We start from the raw sequence: 20,031 nt of genomic DNA on the forward strand, positions 1-20,031 counted from the left end.
CAACAACAACCCAACAAAATTTACTATTGAGGTCGGGGGAGGGTAGTGTGTAATGTGGTTCAAAATTTTTAAGTTATCACATTTTACCATTCGACTATTCTTTGAGGCTAATTGTAATGTCTACTTAGGGAATCAAAAAGGCGTTTCAGTTAGGTTTCTTTTTTGTTTTGTTTTAGACTGCAATATTTGAAATTTACTTATCTTATTAATTTGAATTTTTGCTGCATAAGCTAATTAAGGGAAAATAAAAAATTCCAACTTTCAAGGCTCAAACATAAAATCTCTGGTAAAAAATCATGAACCAATGCTAAATTCTGTTTTTCTTTTTCTTTTTAAATTTTGGCTCTAAATTTGGAATAAAGGCACAAGAAACATGAGCATGAAAACGAAAGCGTGAACATGACACCAGGCTCATACCCAAACGGCCAAACCCCATCCGGGGGGGTGGGGGTGGGTGGGTTGAACGTGCGGAATCATGTTCCCGTCAATATAAATCGACTATTCCATCCAAGTTCCACCCACTTAGGAAATTTTTTCACACGCACTGAATTACAAATCACCGGTAGCTACCGCTTCAGCTCCGCCGACTCACCACCGCCCCCTTACAATTTATCAGACGCCCATTGGACCCTCCTAACTGGAAGTAAGAAATTCGGTAATTGGTTTCTTTGTCCATGTCTGTCCGAAACCGGCCATTGACGTTTTCTTTAAGCATTGTTTAAACAGTAGTACAGTACCCAATAAATTAATCAGTTTCTTCAACTTTGGTAAACTTTGACTCTTCCCTTGACTCGTTAACAACAAAACCGGCCTATTAAACCGGGTTTATTCCTCGGATCCTTCACATTTATTCTATCTTTTTTTTTTTTTTTTGGAATTAATTCGCTTCTATACAGAATTACTACACAAAAGCACTGTTGCGTTTAGATCTGAAATTCTTTTTAAAATTCCATGCGGTGAAGAAACCCAGCAATGGCAACTAAGGACCGGCCCGGCTGCTGCAACCCGGTGAAGAAGCCCGGACCGGTCTCAATGGACCACGTTTTATCAGCACTAAGGGAGACTAATGAGGAAAGGGACATTAGAATCAGAAGCCTATTCGGCTTTTTCGATTCGGACAATGCCGGTTACTTGGATTACACGAAAATCGATAAAGGATTATTTGCTATGCAAATTCCAGCTGATTATAAGTTTGCTAAAGAATTGCTAAGGGTGTGTGATAAAGATAAGGATGGGAGGGTGGGTTATCAGGAGTTCAGAAAGTACATGGATGATAAGGAGCTGGAGCTGTATAGGATTTTTCAGGCTATTGATGTGGAGCATAGTGGCTGCATCTTGCCGGAGGAGCTTTGGGATGCCCTTGTTAAAGCTGGTACTTATCATTTCCCTCTTCAATTTCGTTCTCTGAGATTAATCGTACATGTTAATATTGCTCTCTTGTTTACTGGTGTAAATACGTGCTGTGAATGTAGTAGAATTACTTCTGCTGGTTTGTGCAAGGAAACTATGTCTATACCACTGGGGTGACTTAACAATTTGCAATATTGACTGATTCTATTATTTATCTTTATCTTGCATTTTTTTTTTTTTTGCTTTTCATTAAGTTCTTATTGTCTTTTTGTATGTATTTATTCTTTAATTCTTATATTTAGACATGGTTAAACAGCTTAAAGATCTGTACTGATCCTTTCATATTGTTGAAGGGCAAACAAATGTATAGGATGATTCATGTGTTGCCTGCATGTGTCTTTAATCTCTACATCAGAAGTACGAGGCTTTGTACTATTTTAGAATATCAAGTAGGTTGACACTTTGTACTATTTTAGAACTTCAAGTAGGTAATTTTTGTCTGATCAATAGCATTGAGAGTAGATGAGGTGCTTTTTTGAAGGGTTGTATTGCTTGGAGTTCTGAAGGTTTCCTTCCCTATCATAGTGCTAAACTCTGATTTCAATCCTATATTTTCCGTTCAAGTTAGATATAAATGGCGTCCTAGTTCGGCTATTAATAGAACCATCTGAAGTCTGAACTAATGGAAGAATTTGGTACTCCTATAACTCTTTCTGAGTTTAAAAGAGAAAGGAATCAAAAGGAGGATTATCCCTTCCCTCTATTGCAATCCTACATCTGCTTTTCCTAGTTCCCTTCCCAGTCTTGTGAGTTGGAATTGAAGCCTCAATGGCTATTATAATCAAGGAGGGAAAGACAAGAAGCAAAAGATAGCATGGAATGATGGAGAATTGGAGCAAACGTGGTGATGAATTGTAAGGGATTGCAGGTGTTGGGGACTTGCCGGAGGGGTCAAATTTTGTCGACCGGTTATTGTCACCTATTTCCCAGGTCTCCTGATCTCTTGGGATAAGGCTACTATTGCTGTGATGACTAGCGGCACTATTCTGAAGGCTAGCACCATTATCTTGTGATCATTATTGCCAACAGTCATCTCTCTAAAACTTTACATGGTAGCTTCAAAAGTGTATATCATTTGTAGAAGTCCTAAATGGGCTAAACACTTGAAAAGTCTAGCCTTTCATTTTTTTTGCAAGACCACCAACACCATTTTTGGTCCATTGTTTGTAAAGACACCATCCTGAAGGCTAGCCGTTATCTTGTTATCACTAACCGTCATCTCTCTTAAAACTTTATACGGTAGCCTACAAAGTACATTTCATTAGCAGAAATCCTAAATGTATTAAACACTTAGATAAGTACAGCCCATTTTTTTCTTTTTAAAATTATGTTTAATGTTCTTTTGGGACATGGATATCGATCAATTCCTGTATGAAATTAAACCCTGTAATTTAAGGTTATGCAGATGATATTGGGATCAAGTGCAATTAATTTTAAGTTAACTTGCAAAGTAGCTTCTTGTTTCTGATTTCTTTTTGGTGTACCGTTCCCAATTGTACAGAAGATTGAGTTTCTTCCGTGGAGAACCATATCTTGGTGTAGGTTTTCTACTTTTTGATATACGGCTTGTATATGGGGATTTCCTATCATTGATAAAATTATTTACCTTAAAAAAATTTGGGATCGAATGCAGTTGGGTTAGTGGACTTTTGGGGCTAAATTTTGTGTGAGAAGGTGGCTTGACGTGTGAAAGTGGTGATCAATACCTGTAGTATAACACTGATTAAAGTAAATACTTGTACTATAATTTATTTATTTCCTTATTTATGTTTTATTGATTATTTTAACTAAGTTATTTATTTATTTATCTTGTTATGCATTTTTTACTTGGAACAACTACTTTGGGGTGTGTGCGTAAAACTGTTCTTTTCCCGATTTAGTTCTTTCAACTCTTTATTTTTCTTCCGTGCTCTGGTGAAGGAATTGAGTTTAGATGAGGTTTAAGTCTATAGGTACTTAAATTTGTTGTAGTATTGAAACTGAGGCCAGCAAAATTAGGTTTAGGCTTAGTTCCAGCGTTGAGCTGGATACTTTATTCTTATATGTGTAGGGTATAACTAAGTTATTTGTGGGATGCCTTGCTTGCTGTTTCTGAATGTCCGGACTAATTTTGGAGATTGAGACTGATCTTGTACAAGCAGCAGGTAAAGGTGCTTATCAGTGAAGCTTCTCAAACAGCCAGTTCCAAGAAAAATGAAGCTTCTCAAACAGTCTTCCATTCATAGCATTCTCTGCACTCTACCGATTTCTAGCAGATTCAGAATTTTCTTTGTTATGATCAGTTGTGTGTGTGTGTGTGTGTGTTTTTCTTCTTCTTTTTTTCCGGATGAAGAATCAGTTGTATGTTCTTGAGATGCTCTGTCTAGTAATTTATGTTTGCCTTCTTCTTTAGTGATAGAAAAAATATGTGTACTCCTCGTTACAGTGCTAGTTGGCCTTGTGAAGTTTTCTGACTCATAGTATAGAGTTTTTTACTTAATTGTGAAGTTTCACCTGTTATGTAAATGCTCTACATCAGTACTCTTTGTCTGCCTTTTCACTTTTGCTACGTGGTTTGTCGGGTAAATATCTCTTTTAGTTTCATCTACATTGAATAAGATGCCTAAATGGGTTTGGGTTGATTAATTGGATTATGCTTTCTGAATCTACCAAACAAATATTCCATCTTTTTTCGCTAATTTGGTTGCTTTTACAAATATTCATCTCCTCTGGATATATGTTTCTGGGTCATAATTGTTCCCAAGCCTCATTTCCTTTCATTAGTTGTCTTCCTCTTATAAGTTAGGGCAGTTTCCTTTTTGCAGGGATAGAAATAGATGATGATGAACTTGCACGTTTTGTGGAACATGTCGATAAGGATAATAATGGGATTATCACTTTTGAAGAATGGAGAAATTTTCTTCTACTTTATCCACATGAGGTCACGATGGAGAATATTTACCGATACTGGGAGAGGGTATGTCTTGTAGATATTGGTGAACAGGCTGTTATTCCAGAAGGCATCAGTAAGCATGTTCATGCAGCTAAGTATTTGATTGCTGGGGGAGTTGCAGGAGCTGCTTCTCGTACCGCTACAGCTCCCCTTGATCGGCTTAAGGTGGTTTTACAAGTTCAGACTACTCGTGCTTCTATTGGTCCTGCTGTCAAAAACATATGGAAGGAAGGTGGTTTATTGAGTTTTTTTAGGGGCAATGGATTAAATGTGATGAAGGTTGCACCTGAAAGTGCAATCAAGTTTTACACTTACGAAATGTTGAAAAATGTCATTGCTAGTACCAAGGGTGAGGAACAGGGTGACATTGGAGCTTCTGGGCGTCTTGTGGCGGGAGGCTTGGCTGGTGCAGTAGCACAGACTGCTATCTATCCCATGGATCTTGTTAAGACTCGGTTACAAACTCATGCATGTGAAGGTGGAAAGGTTCCCAACCTGGGAAAACTATCAAAAGATATATGGGTTAAGGAGGGGTCTCGGGCCTTTTATAGAGGGCTGATACCATCTCTTCTTGGAATTATACCTTATGCAGGCATTGATTTGGCAGCCTATGAGACATTGAAGGATTTGTCCAAGATATATATTCTTCATGATAGCGGTATAGCTTGTAACTGTTAACTGCTACTCACTTTTCTCCGACAAAATTAAATGGAAAATTTTCTAACAGTTTGATATACAGAACCTGGCCCTCTTGTGCAACTGGGTTGTGGGACAATATCCGGAGCGCTTGGAGCAACGTGTGTTTATCCTTTACAGGTCGTTCGCACGAGGTAGCTCTCTATGTCTAACTGATGCTGCTACCATAAATTTTCGCATTTGTATATACTTCATGTGTTATCATGCAATTTGCCTTTCTATTCACACACAACTTCAATTTTGCTAGAATGCAAGCTCAACCTACAAATGCTGATGCTGCTTACAAAGGAATGTCTGATGTGTTCCGAAGAACACTTCAGCATGAAGGTTTCAGAGGCTTTTACAAAGGACTTTTTCCAAATCTTCTAAAAGTAGTTCCAGCAGCAAGCATTACTTATCTCGTTTATGAATCCATGAAAAAGAGTCTAGAACTCGATTAGGTGATATATTCTTGATTGACTGCTCCACATTTGGAGTTAAATACAGCTGATGCTGAGGACGACGATGATGAAAATGAATTAAGATTTTTTGGCTCATAGGTGCTTTGATTGTCAAAATCACGCACTTCATTTTACCTAACAAAAAAAACAAAACATACACATGGTTGATGCGACATTGGATGTTGAAGAAACTTTAACGAGAGTTTTATTCTTAGCCTGACAGAATAACTATGTTCGTGATTGAGAATGGTCTTCATTTGGTGATTTCTGTCCGAGTTTTGTAGGCATGCCCACTGTAAACTAATGCTAATTTACATACACAATGTAATACTGTAAGGTGTAAACCTTACCATTTTTTCTATATGGATAATTTGCGTGGATGATCGAACTCATTTTGCTCCATTTCCTTCTGTATATAGGCTCGTTTGCCACCTTGGAGCAGATGAAACAGTTACACCAAAATAACAAGCTGCTTACTGTTTTACCAGGATTCATGGTTCGACATTAGATTTCTTGTTCTCGTAAAGTGGGATGGTAAGCAATCTGTTTTTGGGTCAAATACTTGAGTTAATCAAACAGCATGGCATACTTTATGTGCCACTGTATTAAGTAAATAACCAAAGCATATGCAAAAGAAGACAGAGCTATGTATATATGTAGAAGTATAAAGTTAAACGAAATCAAAGGTGAGTAGGAGAGTTGGAAAACAAAATTTATTGTGATAGTATAATATCACAGTTGAAAAGCAAAATTTATTGTCATAGTGCAATATATTTTTCTCATGAAGGTTGTGAGAAGGGTACAATGTAATTCTTTTAAAAAAAAAATTCCCTTTCTGTATCCGACAGGGAAGCAAGAAATACATTTTTTTTCTAGTTTACGCGTTAGCAAATAATGTTTGATCATTTCCTCAGTTTTGCGTCAGAAGCTCATTAAAAGTTTATAACTTTCAGTTTTTTTTTTTTTTAATATTTCAGTTACAGAAGTTAATATTTTAGAACGAAAACATAGGAAGTGAATAATCTAGGGTTGTATTTACGGCTTTGATCTATTAGAATCTTTTATGATATGTTAATATTTAATTGCCAAAAATATTAATTAATGATCAATCCTGCTAAGATTTTGTAAAATTTGTAAATATTGTACTATTATATGTCACTACAAAAAAACAGTCACGGCAGTCAATTAGCGGCGGTCACTCGGTAACTCCCGCAAATTGTATCAAATTGCGGGACTTTCTCTAATCTAATCGATGCAATTAATTATAATTTGTGGATCAGCTGGTACATTAAAAGCAAAAGAGCGCTAAGCTTCTAATTTTTCCCACAATATTTTTGTTTTCCCTCATTTTTTTCTCCGCCAAAATCTTTTAGACTTATTACCCAAAACCTTTAGACCTTCTAATTTTTTTGCCGTCTCTCTCTCTAGTCTCCAAGCGGCAGCCTCTCTCTCACCAAATTGGAGTGTCGTTGCTAGAAAATTCTCGGTGTTCTTCTTCAGATTATTTGCAATTTGTCTTTCATCTTCTCCAATTCTGATTTTATGTAACCAGGTATTTACTATTTTGTAAATTACATGTGGGTTTTCACTTTATTTTTGTGTTATTTTGGGTATTCTCTGTTGGATTTAAGGTTTCTCTATTTATTTGGAGTTTTTTGGTTGATTTGGGGTTTCTATGTTGATTATATGCAATTTATTAGCTTGATTTCTCTATAAACCTAGAATTTTCCGGCATGCAATCTGCTTTATTGCCTCAATATCCTAATGTAATTTTGTTTTCTGTTTCTTCTTTCATGTTCTGTAATGTAAAAAAAATTCACTAAAAAATTGATTTGTCGCTGTGTTTTTCAGTTGTGGTAAGCTTTTTCTCCATTATTTCTTTAATTACTGCACTGGTATCCCTAATTTTTAACCTTCATTTTACTTGATTCTTACATGCATATTTATGGCAGATACCTAGGCACATGTATGTATAATTTTGGTTTTGTGATGATGCTCTGTTCTTTCGATTGGGGAATTATGTGATTTTATTGGTTATTATATATATGAATTGGAGTTAAGGGTTATAACTTGGGGATTTGTCGATTTTCCTATTTTGTGGTTATGATAGGGTTCTTTTACTGATATGATAAAAATCAAAGTAGTAGGCCTTCAATTTAGTTTGATTCACCTCTCTGCCAGTAGGAGGTAATATCTTATTGTTGAAACATGTTGTCCATAGTATTATCTGTTTCATATCTAGCTGGACTTTATGAATCAATGGTATTGAATATATGAAGAAGATTAAATGTCTTGGGTCCTAAACTGTCTTCCAGCAGCTGTTACATTCTGATTCTTGTTTGTCCCTTGGTACAATAGATGTATTATGGTTAATATGCTATAATTTTAAACAGATACTTACTTATTGTATGATTGTTACTGTGATTGTTTCATTACAACAGATTCACAATGTGAAATTATAACTTGTACACAATCACTGAATAAGTTTGATTGGTTCTAAATCAAAGTAGTAGGCCTTCAATTTAGTTTGATTCACCTCTCTGCATTGAGAGAGACCTCAAACCCAAGGCACCATTAATCTCTCAATTGTTAAAGAAGAAGGCGCAGATGGAAGAAACAGTGCAATACAGTGAACTTTACCCGATAATGAAACCTTTAGTTAATAAGGAACTAGGGAATCATATTAAAAAAGTGTTTACTAAGCGTATCTCTACATAATCAATTAATGTAAGCAGTAAACCTTTTGTCACTCTCCCTGCCTTTCTCCATTGTTTGCATTGTTCGACCATATCTTGTTGGAGCTAGACTTCTTCTGTTAATTCTTGACACAGTAAGCAGAATAAACAAACTTTTCTTTAATATATTTTTGAAGTCAACTTCATTTGCTTATTCAATGCAGTACATGAGTTTTTGATTTTTATTTCAGTTATTTGCTATAGACAAGTAATGAATGGTGTAACGTATCCTAGAAAATGGTAGTGAATATGATAAGATTGGAATTTTAATTTCCTTTGGAGGACAGTACAATGAAGTAGATTTTTTAATAGTAAGACTTGACAATACAATGAAGTAGATTTTATAATTTTATCTTAGTGCTGCTGCTGATCACCTGATCTTTCATAAACATACTAAGTGTTCCATCATATCATAATAATGGTGGGGATCTGCATGTGCAATGTGTTTTAATGCCACTGAAGTTGTCCTTTGAATATGTACTTAAACTGATGTGCTATCATGTTGAGCTGCTTCTCAACCAGATGTTATAAGGAGAGTAATAAGTTGGTAAATATGGTTATCTTTTATGGCTGCTTAACATTACTTTAATGCAAAAGGCTTGATGTAATGTAGTCAATTGAGAAATTAAGTAGCTTGTTGTAGCATTCTCAGTTGGTTTTATCATGCTAGATAATTAGTAGAACATTACCTTTACTTTTTTTTGTCTTATAAAGTGTTAAATATGTCTCTAATCTTAAATATGTCTCTAATCTTAAATATGTCTCTAATCTTAAAGCTTTGACACAGAAAGAAAAATAGGAAAGAACCTCCAACTAGAGATCTTATCAGTATAAAGTTAAAGGCTGCAATATACAACCAAAGAAGGAACAAAGCATGTTTGGGTTAAAGACATAATGATAACTGCTGAAGTTTAGTAACATTTTTTCTTTTGGCTTTTATTTTATTAAAGATTCAGAAGAAAATAGGAAGAGGCTCAAAGTGAAAGTTAGGGATGTTCTAAATTTATCTGGTGAAGAACGTATCGTGCTTGAATTCGATTACCTGGACGAACCATTTGGAGAAGCACAAGGCCTTATTGCTGGCTTTTGTGGAATTTTAGCAACTGATTGCGCCTTATTTCCAATTCACTTTGAGAAATGGCCAGATTTACCTGTATCATACTTTGACCATGTATTTGATCGAATTGTAAAGGTATAAGCTTTAATTCTTTCTGCTACATGTCTATTTTATTGTTGGACTTCATATTTGCATGTAGTAGATAAGCTAACCAATGTTTTATTCTTGAAGAAACGGTTTTGTTTTAAGACAGTCGAGTCAGTTGCACGGCGTTATGTTTATAATTCTATTTGGAAAAAGTGGAGTGCGAATAGGCTAAACTTGTGGAGAGCATTCTATGATCCACTCAAAAGTAAAGCTCAGATTATGGAAAATATTCCGACTGGGATTCCACGGGATCAGTGGACTTCATTTGTTGATTACCGTTTTAAAGAAACAACTTTGGTATTTATTTAATTACTTCAACTTTTATGTTTGATTATATTTAGTTATTTGTGTGATTGACTTTCAAGTATTTTTTTTTTGTAAGGAAATGTGCAGAAGGAATACTGAGATTCGAAAGAAACAAACATCTACACATACAGGTGGCTCCAAACCTAACTCCAGAAGAAGGGCTGAAATGGTGAAAGATGTTAATTCATGTCATTTTACTTTAATTATTAAACTAACTTATGTAACTATTCCAGTTAAGTTATTCTGTTGGTTATTTTATTTATAGATGGCTGAGACTGGACGAAGGCCTGGACGCGCACAGCTTTATCTTGATACTCATAAGAAACAAGATGGAACATATGTGAATGAAGCGGCAAAGGAGATATGTGTAAGTTTCTTCTTTATCTTTGTGATTGTTGAAGGTTATTCCTTTTTGGGGTATGAAATCTAATATATGTATCTGTCTGATTCACTATTAGTTTCAGCTTGTTCCAGACTAGTTATGTATCTTTTTTGATATTTATCAATGGGTTGTAATGTCAAATAAGTCTACAATTTGTTTCTTCCTTTCTTGTTTGAAACATTATCTGCTTTTTCTTGGAAACAACAGTATCTCTGTCCTGATGATGAAGTGGTTTTATTGCAACTATTAATCTAGCTAGTAACACAGGCAATACAATTCCCCCGGAGCTCTATCTTGTCTCGTAATAACTGCTCTCTTTGTTTCGTCGTTCTACGTACAATGGCGATAACACAACAGCTGAAACAAGTGCTAAAATCATTTCTACTCCTATGTGTGAAGAGTACTGGTTTGAACATGTAGCATAACTCTCCATTGTGCAGGAGTTTTGATAAAAAAAAAATTAAAGGTCAGTTTTCTTGTTATTAGGCCAAGAGAACTAACCCTTAATGGGATAAATGATAGCTCAAAGTTTGTAACATTAAGATTTATAGAGGAGCAAGACAAGGTATGAAAGGAATGTAGGTGTAAAGGTGAAACTTTTAGGTGTATTTATACTTTTAAAGTGTCTGGCTTGATGCATTTCAGCAGCTATCTCTTTTTTGCTTGTCTTGGTGTGCATTTAGTTACTTATTAATGTTGTGACAAACAATACATAGGAAAAAATTGAGCTTGCTTTGAGCCAAAGCACGGTGGATGAGTCTGAACTTTCGCCTGGTAAAGTGCTAGGAAAAGAGCACTCTAGAAGGGTAAGGTGCTTAGGATTAGGAGTTGTCCCTAGCAAAGCTTTTAAACATGCAAGACCTCGTTTTGGTGGTATGAATGCTTCAAGTAGTGATGCTTCATGTTTGAACCATTGCCAAGAGAACTACAATAAATTGTTGAATGCTCACAACCAAAGCCAAGAGAACTACAAACAAATGATGAATGCTTTCAAGGCATATAAGATAATGAAAGAAGGGACAATACCGGAGCAATTTGTGGAGTTCTTTGCTTCTCCTCCTACAACAGTAAATAAACTTGTGATTTTTTTTCAACTGATATTATCTGCATCAGGAGCTGCATCAACTGATATTAGCTGACCTGGTGTCAAAAGACACATGCTTTCCTTGTCCGTTCTAGTGGTTTTGGCACTCTGTAAAATCCATGTTTGCTTGTTTACATGATGAACTTGAGCATGATTTTTCTGCTGAATGCAGCACTCCAGAATATGCTCAGAGCACTTCTGTTTTCATTCTTGTTTGGATGGACAATCATATGTTTATGTCCTATCCTGCATCAACGATGTGCTATGAGGTCAAAACAGTATAGTGAAAACAAATAAATTGTTGATCTCTTACACACTTGTAGCTTTTGACAATGTCTCAAGAACGAAGACCCGAGGGAACCTTTTAAGCAGGAAAGAGCTGATATTTGAGCTTCCCTGATAAACTAATTTTCCAACTGTTTATATGTATTGCTGAATTTCTAGTTTCATGTGTGTTAAAATTTTGACTACAGAATAAAGGATGGAATTGGTTCAGATTTTTATTCAAGAAATAGCTTAAGTTATAATTAGCATTTAAAGGATCTTATTGTTTTATTTTGTTTGCTGCCTAGAGATGCAGCTAGTGGACCCCTATCACCCACGGGCGCAAGAAGATCACCTGATGGCAGTAATCCAAGTGACAATAATTGAAGTTTTTTATAATTGAATTAGATAATTGATTATGGCAATGTAATTATGTGATTGGAGCGGATGTTAGAATGGCTAGGGTGAATGTTTTATGTTAAAATTTAGTTTGAAAACTAAGTTCGTTTCGAGCAACTAAATATAGAGGCAGATTGCTATATCGGAGACAGCTCTTCCGACGCTACTGTATGCAGCTAGAAACATTGCTGAATCTGCTTTGAGTTGTTTAGGAATTTTTGCCATCGGAGCATTTTTGTGGCCCCATCATTTATATATGAAAGTAATACTTTTGTGATACTAACTATGTTGTTGATATTTCTAAGTATTATATTATATTCAAAGTTTAGTTTCTAAGTGTTATATTATATCTTTTTTGGTTAGATTATGGTGTGGAAAGGTTCATTAGTAGATAATATTCAAAGTTCAATAATTGTAAAAAATGCAGTAAAAGAAATTAATACGTTCAATGAATTGCATGGGTTTTGACCGCCGTAATTTTTGTATTGCTAAATAATGATTTCCTATGTTGCATAGGTTCAGACTGTCGGAACTTGTAAAATATATAAATTTTTTAATAATTTAATAATCAATTTACGGGGGTTGAACTGCCGCAAATTAACTCCCACTAATTAATTACAGCAGTCGCGGCAGCGGTAGAACTACTGTAAATTGATTGCAGCGAGCCTCCTTGGAGGAGTTTTGTGAACCGCTGCAACAACAAATTACGGAAGTTACCGACTGCCTGCAATTTGTAAAAATAACTGCCGCAATTTGACTGTTTTTTTGCAGTGTGTGTTCTTTCCCCAGACAAAAAAATGAATTACTCCATTTAATTTTGGGGCGTAAAATTTTCTATACTGCTGTCAGTATTTCTCGTTTAGCCGAGGTCTGGGAGCAAAAACACTATAAATAATGTTTTTTTAATAAGCGAGTGATAGGGTGCCCTTTTCTGCTGTAACTCGTTTGTTCTCTCGAATCATATACCTGTGTATTTCAACATGCTAGTGTTACTCATGCGCTCTTGATTTATACAAGTACTGTATTTTTTGCGTAGATATTACTGATATTTCAATAATCTACTTATATTATTCACAGTTCCGGATCTGGGATTTTAATCCTAGGTTTAGGACTTAGGTTTCAACCACTGAAATCATCACCTTGTCTGTCCCTGGAGCTAATACCAATAGACACGTGTTCCAAGAGAATTTGTTCTAATATAGACGATCTTTTTTCACCTGATGTTTTGTTTCTCGAAAAACCATATAATCCTACGCCTTTAATCTCTATTAGTTTAGGTGCTGATAAGTTTTTGTTAGGTGTGTGGGCTGTGGCTAGTGTTTAGGTCTAACACTATTGGTTTCCTGTAACAAATTACTATTCATTCTGCATTTTTATCAAAATGGTGTTGGCCTATGTATTGTATATACACATGTTTTTCGGAATAATTAATATCATTTACGCGCACATATAGAGAAGGTTTAATTTCTACCAGAGAGTGTCTCTGCCAATGTGTTTGATAATATGTGTTATTGATCATACTTGTTAAGTTTCTAACATCATTCGTTAACTGACAGCAACTTGTTACACCTGATCGATATCTCTGCACAAATTAAAATGGTGAGTGAAAAATTGAACCTCATCCTCTTAATACCAATTGCATTAATGCCATTGAACCATATATCATTTGTTCTCCTCAGGTTCTTCCGAATGATATTGATTTGCTTAGCCCTCCTATGCCACGCTGGGGACAAAAACACATAAGCTAAAGTCTGTACTCCAAGGACCTACTTGTTCTGTGGTAATCGTTTGATCCGTTATCACGCCCTTTGTTTTTTTCCTTATCTTCTTTTAACTCTAATGAACTGTTGCAGAGTGTGAATGTCAATACTGCTTCATTATGTAAGTAACAAGAACTTGGTTTATATTATTGTTTATAGGTGTTCTTTTGATTGATAATTAACTACTATTAGTTACTGATTTAATAAGGTACTACTACTAACTTCTTTAAAATTCTTACAGGACTACGAATTTTGGTCGTGCACAACCGTTTGTTCTATGCTCCAGCTGCCAACAACAGACATGTACACCATCATCTACGAGATCGAAGCTTACAGAAGGTTGTTCCTTTAGGGTTAAAAAAGAATGCTAAGATGATCGTTTGCCTGATATTTAGCTATACTTGGTTGAACTACCAAGGTGACATATATACGTACTTAAAGGATGTGTTAGTCAACAGATAAGTTTTCCGTTTACTTTTTTTTTTTTTTTTGTGAAAACATTATTACTATGAATAGTTTGGCTGTTGTATTAATCTACTGCAAGTTGAAGCGATTAATCTTCTTGGCTTTCGATTTTGTTCCTGTGAAAAGAATAGTCTATACATGGGCGTTAAGTTCTTCGGTCATCCATATATATAATCTGGGAAATAGGGGCTTTCCGTTGACTCTGAATGCGAGAACAACAACAACCCAGTGAAATCATACAAGTGGAGTCTGAAGAGGCTAGTGTGTACGCAGACCTTACCCCTACCCGGAGTGGACTCTAAATAGCGTTGTGATTGCACTAAACAAATCCAAGCATGATGTTTTCTATGGTACTGTTAACTGGTACAGAGAAAAATATGAGTAATAACTTGTTGTAGCTAGTTAAGTTGCATTTATAGTGTAAAATTTCTTTCATATTGTCACTACATATAGATTAAATCCTTGATATGGAGCTAGAAAAGTTGGGAGAAAAGGGAAAATAAACACCATTATACTTAATGGACTAGAAAGGTAAGAACACAACTGTATTTCTTAAAAAGAAGGCATTGCCTCCAACACCATTAATAGCAAAGCAACAAACTGAACAAGGACATTGGTTGAACAGTAGTTTAATCAAAAGCTAAATGACTAATAATAGCAAAGCAACAAACTCAAAAGCCAGGCTGATCCATGATATGATGGAGAAGTAATATGAAAATACAATAAGAAAAAGGTAAAATCTGGAAGAAAGGCGTGGCCTTCCCTTTGCCGCTATGACTTGCCTGTTTACCTTGGTATCTGACTCACATCAGATGCACCAAAGGGTGTGACCTAGTGTTCACTGAAAAGTTTTAGTGATCGCCATTTTCATCCTCGAGTACTCCATCAAATACTTCTTTTTCTTCTTTCTCCACATCTTCTTATGCTTCACAGCCTTATAGTGCAACTAATTATAGGAGCTGAGTTGCTGTTTTCTCTTGTCTCTGGAAGTCCTATTATATAACAATCTTGAAAGCCAAGAATTTGTCCACCATATTATCTGTAGACTGTAGCCAAGGGCTAGAAACATAAAGAAATGGCAAATTTTTATGGTCCCCCCTCCTAGCAATATTCTTTTTGTATTAGGTCGTCTTGTGCTTATGTTACTATATTACGGTTTCTACTGGAGTTACTAAAGAATTGTCTTTCCTTATTTTTTATTTCCATCTTTCTGAGCCGAGGGTCTATCGAAAACAGTCTCTCTGCCCTATCGGGGTAAGGGTAAGGTCTGCGTACACATTAATTACCCTCCCCAGACCTCACTTTGTAAGATTTTACTGGGTAGTTGTTGTTGTATTAGGTCGTCCTGCGTATCCACCACTAAGGGTTTATATATTCTCTCTTTGAATTTTTTTGAATTGATACGATAACAACAACAAAGAACAATTATATCTCAATGCCAAGCAAGTTGAAGTCAGCTATATAACATGAGGTCGATTTAGAGGCGGATCTAGGATTTAAATGTGGCGGGTGCCAAAATTTCCTTTAATGTACATCTTATAATAACTATTACTATATAGTTTGTTCGGAACATTTGTACGGTTCATATTTTTTTTAGTTTATTTGGATAATTTAATAAGCACTTTATTTGCAAATATAAAAATTACATCAATTTTCTAGACCCTACTTATGAACTTTCATTGGTTATATATATTATTGTTGTCGCATGAAAATTACATCTCAGAATTAAGAAGCAAATATAATTAACATTTTAAAGAAGGAATCACACTTTTATTATTAATAACACAAGTAAAATCAATATTTTTACTAGGGAACTGCATTTTTTGTATGCTAAAAATAAATTTGCACAAGTAAAATAAAATCTTTAATAAGGGAGCTCTACCGATCAGAATAAGAAAAATAAAAATAAAAATATCTTCAATAGATAAATTATACCCCATAAGTAAATGACAGAATTAGATAAACTACAAGATCTCAAAACTTCAAATCATAAATCTAATGATTGAGAAATATTCATCATAATTTATTACTCAAGAGATTTAAATTGTATTTAACAATCATAGAATAACACAATTTTTTATGTTATAATAAAAAAGAAATAATAAGTTAATTTTGATCTCAATCTAAATATCAAGACCCAAGTTTTTTGATTTTGAAAAACGAAAACAAAAAGATTTGAGATTAAGAGAAATACTTATATTATAAAAATTTTAAACTTTGGAGGCTCTTTTTTGAGTGTTCTTGCTAAATATTAAAGATAAAGTAATAGAATAGAGGGAAAAATAAAAATAATAAACGACAAATAGGAAATTAGGAGGTAGCCTAAAAGGAAAATGACCGAGAGAAAAGAAATAAAAACACAACGAAAAGGGAAAGTCAAACAAGGTTCAAGATAAATTCGAACTTGAATTTTACACACGAAAAAAACTTTCAAAAAGATTTACCAGCCATGGCACCTTTGTCTAGTTTACGGATGGAGGTGGCAGGATCATATATTTAAACTAGTTAAAAAAAAATTATGCATAAATATATGATAATTTTACCAACCGAGCAGGTGCCATACCACCCCTACCCATAAGGGTGGATCCGCCCCTAGTCGATTGTAGTTATACTATACTCTGCACTTAATTGTGCAGATTTTGGAGTCAGACCTAGTCGAGCTTTGTGAGCTGAGCTGTTTGCTGTACTGTGGAGACCGAGGTAGAGCTACTTCCTGCCTGGCGTCTCTTCCTACCTTTCCTTATTGTTGTTGTTTCAAATAGTCTTTTATGTTTCAGACTTATATTCGTACGGTAGAACTCATGACTCAGTATTAACAGTTTTGGGAAGTTGTATAATGATTTGACATTATCTATGGTTATTTGTCTTTCAAACGTATTTATTGTATTATTTTTTACTCCCTCCATTTCAGTTTATGTGAACCTATTTCCTTTTTGGTCCGTTCCAAAAAGAATGACCTCTTTTTAAATTTGGAAACAATTTAGCTTAAACTTACAATTATATCCTTAATGAGAGACTTTTATAACCACACAAATACTTTGGGCTTCTTTTTATCTTGTTAAGGACCCCAAATTCAAAAAATCGCCATTTTTTAAACTCCTTGCTCAGTCAAACAGGTTCATATAAATTGGAACGAAGAGAGTATCATATTTCGTTCTTGCTTTTATGATTGACTTGTCTACTAAGTGGGTTAGGCTTCATCACGACCGATAAGTAACGGATTTAGATTAATAAAGGCGAGGAAATCTATGCACTCTCCATGTGGATAAAAGCAGAAAAAAGGATATAAACAAATCGATACTTTAACTGAAAAGTGGAATGCGCTTAGTAAAAAGATGCAATTCAGATGGATAAGTAAGTGGAAAGTGTTTGGTTAAAACTTAAAAAGCATTTAACGGAGGCCATATAACATTAAAAATTAAGTAAAGGATGCTAAAAGAAGAAAACAAAGGACCCTCCAACCTACTAAAAGTGGAATATGATGCAGATTGGCTTTTTCTAAAAAAAAGTACAATTACTTTGCATCGTTCGTTTTTAATAACTCATTAAAAAAATTCAAATGATTCTAAGGAATCTTGTGGAAGCTGAAAGCCACTAATTCATTAAGTGGGGAGGAGACATTATCCCAGCGAAAAAAGGATCTAAATGTGGAAAGTGTACAATATATGTCATTTTCCATTATGTTCCTTTTGAAAGTGAAATTCTTGGTAGACAAAGGAACTAAAGGGATTGAATATGTATAGCAATCTTGGGTTGAATAATGGAGCTTTTATGTTAGTTTAGAGATTTGAGATGTTTGCTCCTTGGAATTTGGAGCTAGAGGCTTCTAGGAATATTACAAGACTCCACTATTAAAAAAATTGGGACTTAACTATATTTGTTATAAACAGAATTCTATTTATGGTGAATGTCTATATTCTAGAAAGATTCTAGGATTTGTTACGTGGTGGTTAAGTTACTTTTCCCTTATATTTCACTGATTTCCTACTCGCATTCCCTTCTTTCCTCTTTCGCTTCTGGATTTGTAGTTTTGGTATGATTTGGCTTCAAATTGGCAATGTGTACTGTCCTTCACTGTATTAGATGTTAGAACGTCTTTGAAATAAAATACTTTATTTTCTTTCCATTTTCTCTGGAAATATTAATATGTATTTGTATATTTCCTTTTGTACGTGAAAACCACGGGAAACAAATATGGATATCTCACAAAGAAAACTTGGATCAATGTCTAATTGTAAAAATATTTGTTTAGTTGATTCATGTACGACACATACAATATTCAAATAAAAGAAATATTTCTCTGCATTTAAGTATGTGTAAGGAAGATGTTACTACAATTTCTGGTAGTAGTAAATTAATTGAACGCTCTGGAAGAGCTACTATAACTCTGCCTAAGGGAATAATACTTGTCATAGAGAAGGCAATGTTTTCCTCCAAGTCCAAGAGGAACTTGTTGAGTTTTAAAGATATCCGCCGAAATGGATATCATATTGAGACAATAGATGAGAATAATCTTGAATATCTTATCATTACCAAGAATGTCTCTAGCCAAAAGAAGATTATTGAGAAGTTCCCATCTTTAACTTGTGGCCTGTATTGGACAAGAATTAGTGCAATTGAGACACATTCTATTGTAAATCAAAAGGTTACTGATTCCAATACTTTTGTACTTTGGCATGATCGATTGAGACATTTCTGGATCAATTATGATGAGACGAATTATAGAAAACTCAAATGGGCATCCGTTAAAGAATGTAAAGATTCTTTTAAATAATAAATTTTCTTGCACTTCTTGTTATCAAGACAAGTTAATTATAAGACCATCACCAACAAAAGTTGGGATTGAGTCCCTTGCGTTTTTGAAACGTATACAAGGGGACACTTGTGGACCTATTCACCCACCTAGTGGGTCGTTTGGATATTTTATGGTCTTAATAGATGCATCCTCTAGATGGTCTCATGTGTGCCTATTGTCATCTCGCAACCTCGCGCTTGCAAAATTAGTGGCACAAATAATTCGATTACGGGCGCAATTCCCTGATAATCCAATTAAGTCTATTAGACTTGATAATGCTGCTGAGTTTTCATCCCAAGCATTTACTGATTATTGTCTATCAATTGGGATAAAAGTGGAACATCATGTAGCTCATGTTCACACTTAAATGGCCTTGCAGAATCTTTAATTAAACGTCTGCAATGCTAGTTCGTCTCAGACCGACAAATTATCATAAATATTCTCCGTTGCAATTAGTTTCGGGTCATGACCCTAATGTATCCCATTTAAGAACTTTTGGATGCGTAGTATATGTTCCAGTAGCACCGCCATATCGCACCAAAATGGGTCCCCAAAGAAGCTTAGAAATATATGTTGGGTTTGAATCGCCATTCATTATTCGTTACCTCAAAACATTAACGAGGTATTTATTCACTGCTCGATTTGCAGACTGTCGATTCGATGAGACACTTTTCCCAAAATTAGGGGGAGAAATTGGTGAAACTAAACGAGAAATTTTGTGGAAAAAACCATCATTGTCTCATCTTGATCCACGTACCTCTATTTGTGAAAAAGAGGTGCAAAAGATTATCAATTTGCAAAGAATAAATAGCAAATCAAATGCAGACGCATTTACGAATTCTCTTATATTGCTTGTTCTCATTAATCAATAGACCAACTGAAATTGGGATTGAATCCCATGAATGTTGGAAATAGAAAAGGTGAATATGGGCCCATTCACCTGCCGTGTATACCACATAAGATGCATCTATGAGATGGTTACATGTGCAATTATTATTAACACGCAACCTGATGTTTGCAAGATAACTTGCTCAATAATTTAATTCAGAGCATAATTTCCAGATTTTCTATTCAAGACTTTATCTTGATAAGTTGGTTATACCACAATTGATTTAGCAAAATGATTTATTGAGTGCATCCACTTAATAGCTAAACTATT

The 20,031-nt window shown here is 34.8% G+C and overlaps 2 protein-coding genes and 1 long non-coding RNA gene across 3 annotated transcripts; all 3 read left to right on the forward strand.

Annotated features, from left to right (window-relative positions):
- The first annotated feature begins 520 nt into the window (after positions 1 to 520).
- On the forward strand, positions 521 to 5,880 carry LOC104227848 (calcium-dependent mitochondrial ATP-magnesium/phosphate carrier protein 2-like). The gene is made up of 4 exons (XM_009780196.2): positions 521 to 1,372; positions 4,215 to 5,000; positions 5,082 to 5,172; positions 5,286 to 5,880. The coding sequence occupies exons 1-4, from the start codon at positions 973 to 975 to the stop codon at positions 5,476 to 5,478; spliced, it is 1,470 nt and encodes a 489-aa protein (XP_009778498.1). The 5' UTR covers positions 521 to 972; the 3' UTR covers positions 5,479 to 5,880.
- A 980-nt stretch (positions 5,881 to 6,860) lies between these two features.
- LOC104227849 (uncharacterized) lies at positions 6,861 to 11,686 on the forward strand. Its single transcript, XM_070171435.1, has 6 exons — positions 6,861 to 7,030; positions 9,164 to 9,405; positions 9,502 to 9,714; positions 9,800 to 9,892; positions 9,989 to 10,090; positions 10,822 to 11,686. The coding sequence occupies exons 3-6, from the start codon at positions 9,637 to 9,639 to the stop codon at positions 11,242 to 11,244; spliced, it is 696 nt and encodes a 231-aa protein (XP_070027536.1). The 5' UTR covers positions 6,861 to 7,030; positions 9,164 to 9,405; positions 9,502 to 9,636; the 3' UTR covers positions 11,245 to 11,686.
- Positions 11,687 to 13,188: 1,502 nt separating this feature from the next.
- On the forward strand, positions 13,189 to 14,144 carry LOC138886963 (uncharacterized). Its single transcript, XR_011405939.1, has 4 exons — positions 13,189 to 13,451; positions 13,532 to 13,632; positions 13,706 to 13,733; positions 13,854 to 14,144. It is a non-coding gene; the product is annotated as an uncharacterized lncRNA (long non-coding RNA).
- Positions 14,145 to 20,031: the final 5,887 nt, after the last annotated feature.

The sequence above is a fragment of the Nicotiana sylvestris genome, chromosome 3, assembly GCF_000393655.2.
Source record: "Nicotiana sylvestris chromosome 3, ASM39365v2, whole genome shotgun sequence".
Classification (NCBI taxonomy): Eukaryota; Viridiplantae; Streptophyta; class Magnoliopsida; order Solanales; family Solanaceae; genus Nicotiana; species Nicotiana sylvestris.

Bases quoted from the DNA above. Each gene is read 5' to 3' on its own strand.
- LOC104227848 (XM_009780196.2), top strand. From the start codon at position 973: ATGGCAACTAAGGACCGGCCCGGCTGCTGCAACCCGGTGAAGAAGCCC. The intron at 1,373-4,214 runs GTACTTATCATT...TCCTTTTTGCAG, and splicing joins GGATGCCCTTGTTAAAGCTG to GGATAGAAATAGATGATGAT. The intron at 5,173-5,285 runs GTAGCTCTCTAT...CAATTTTGCTAG, and splicing joins TTACAGGTCGTTCGCACGAG to AATGCAAGCTCAACCTACAA.
- LOC104227849 (XM_070171435.1), top strand. From the start codon at position 9,637: ATGGAAAATATTCCGACTGGGATTCCACGGGATCAGTGGACTTCATTT. The intron at 9,715-9,799 runs GTATTTATTTAA...TTTTTTTGTAAG, and splicing joins GTTTTAAAGAAACAACTTTG to GAAATGTGCAGAAGGAATAC. The intron at 10,091-10,821 runs GTAAGTTTCTTC...AACAATACATAG, and splicing joins AAGCGGCAAAGGAGATATGT to GAAAAAATTGAGCTTGCTTT.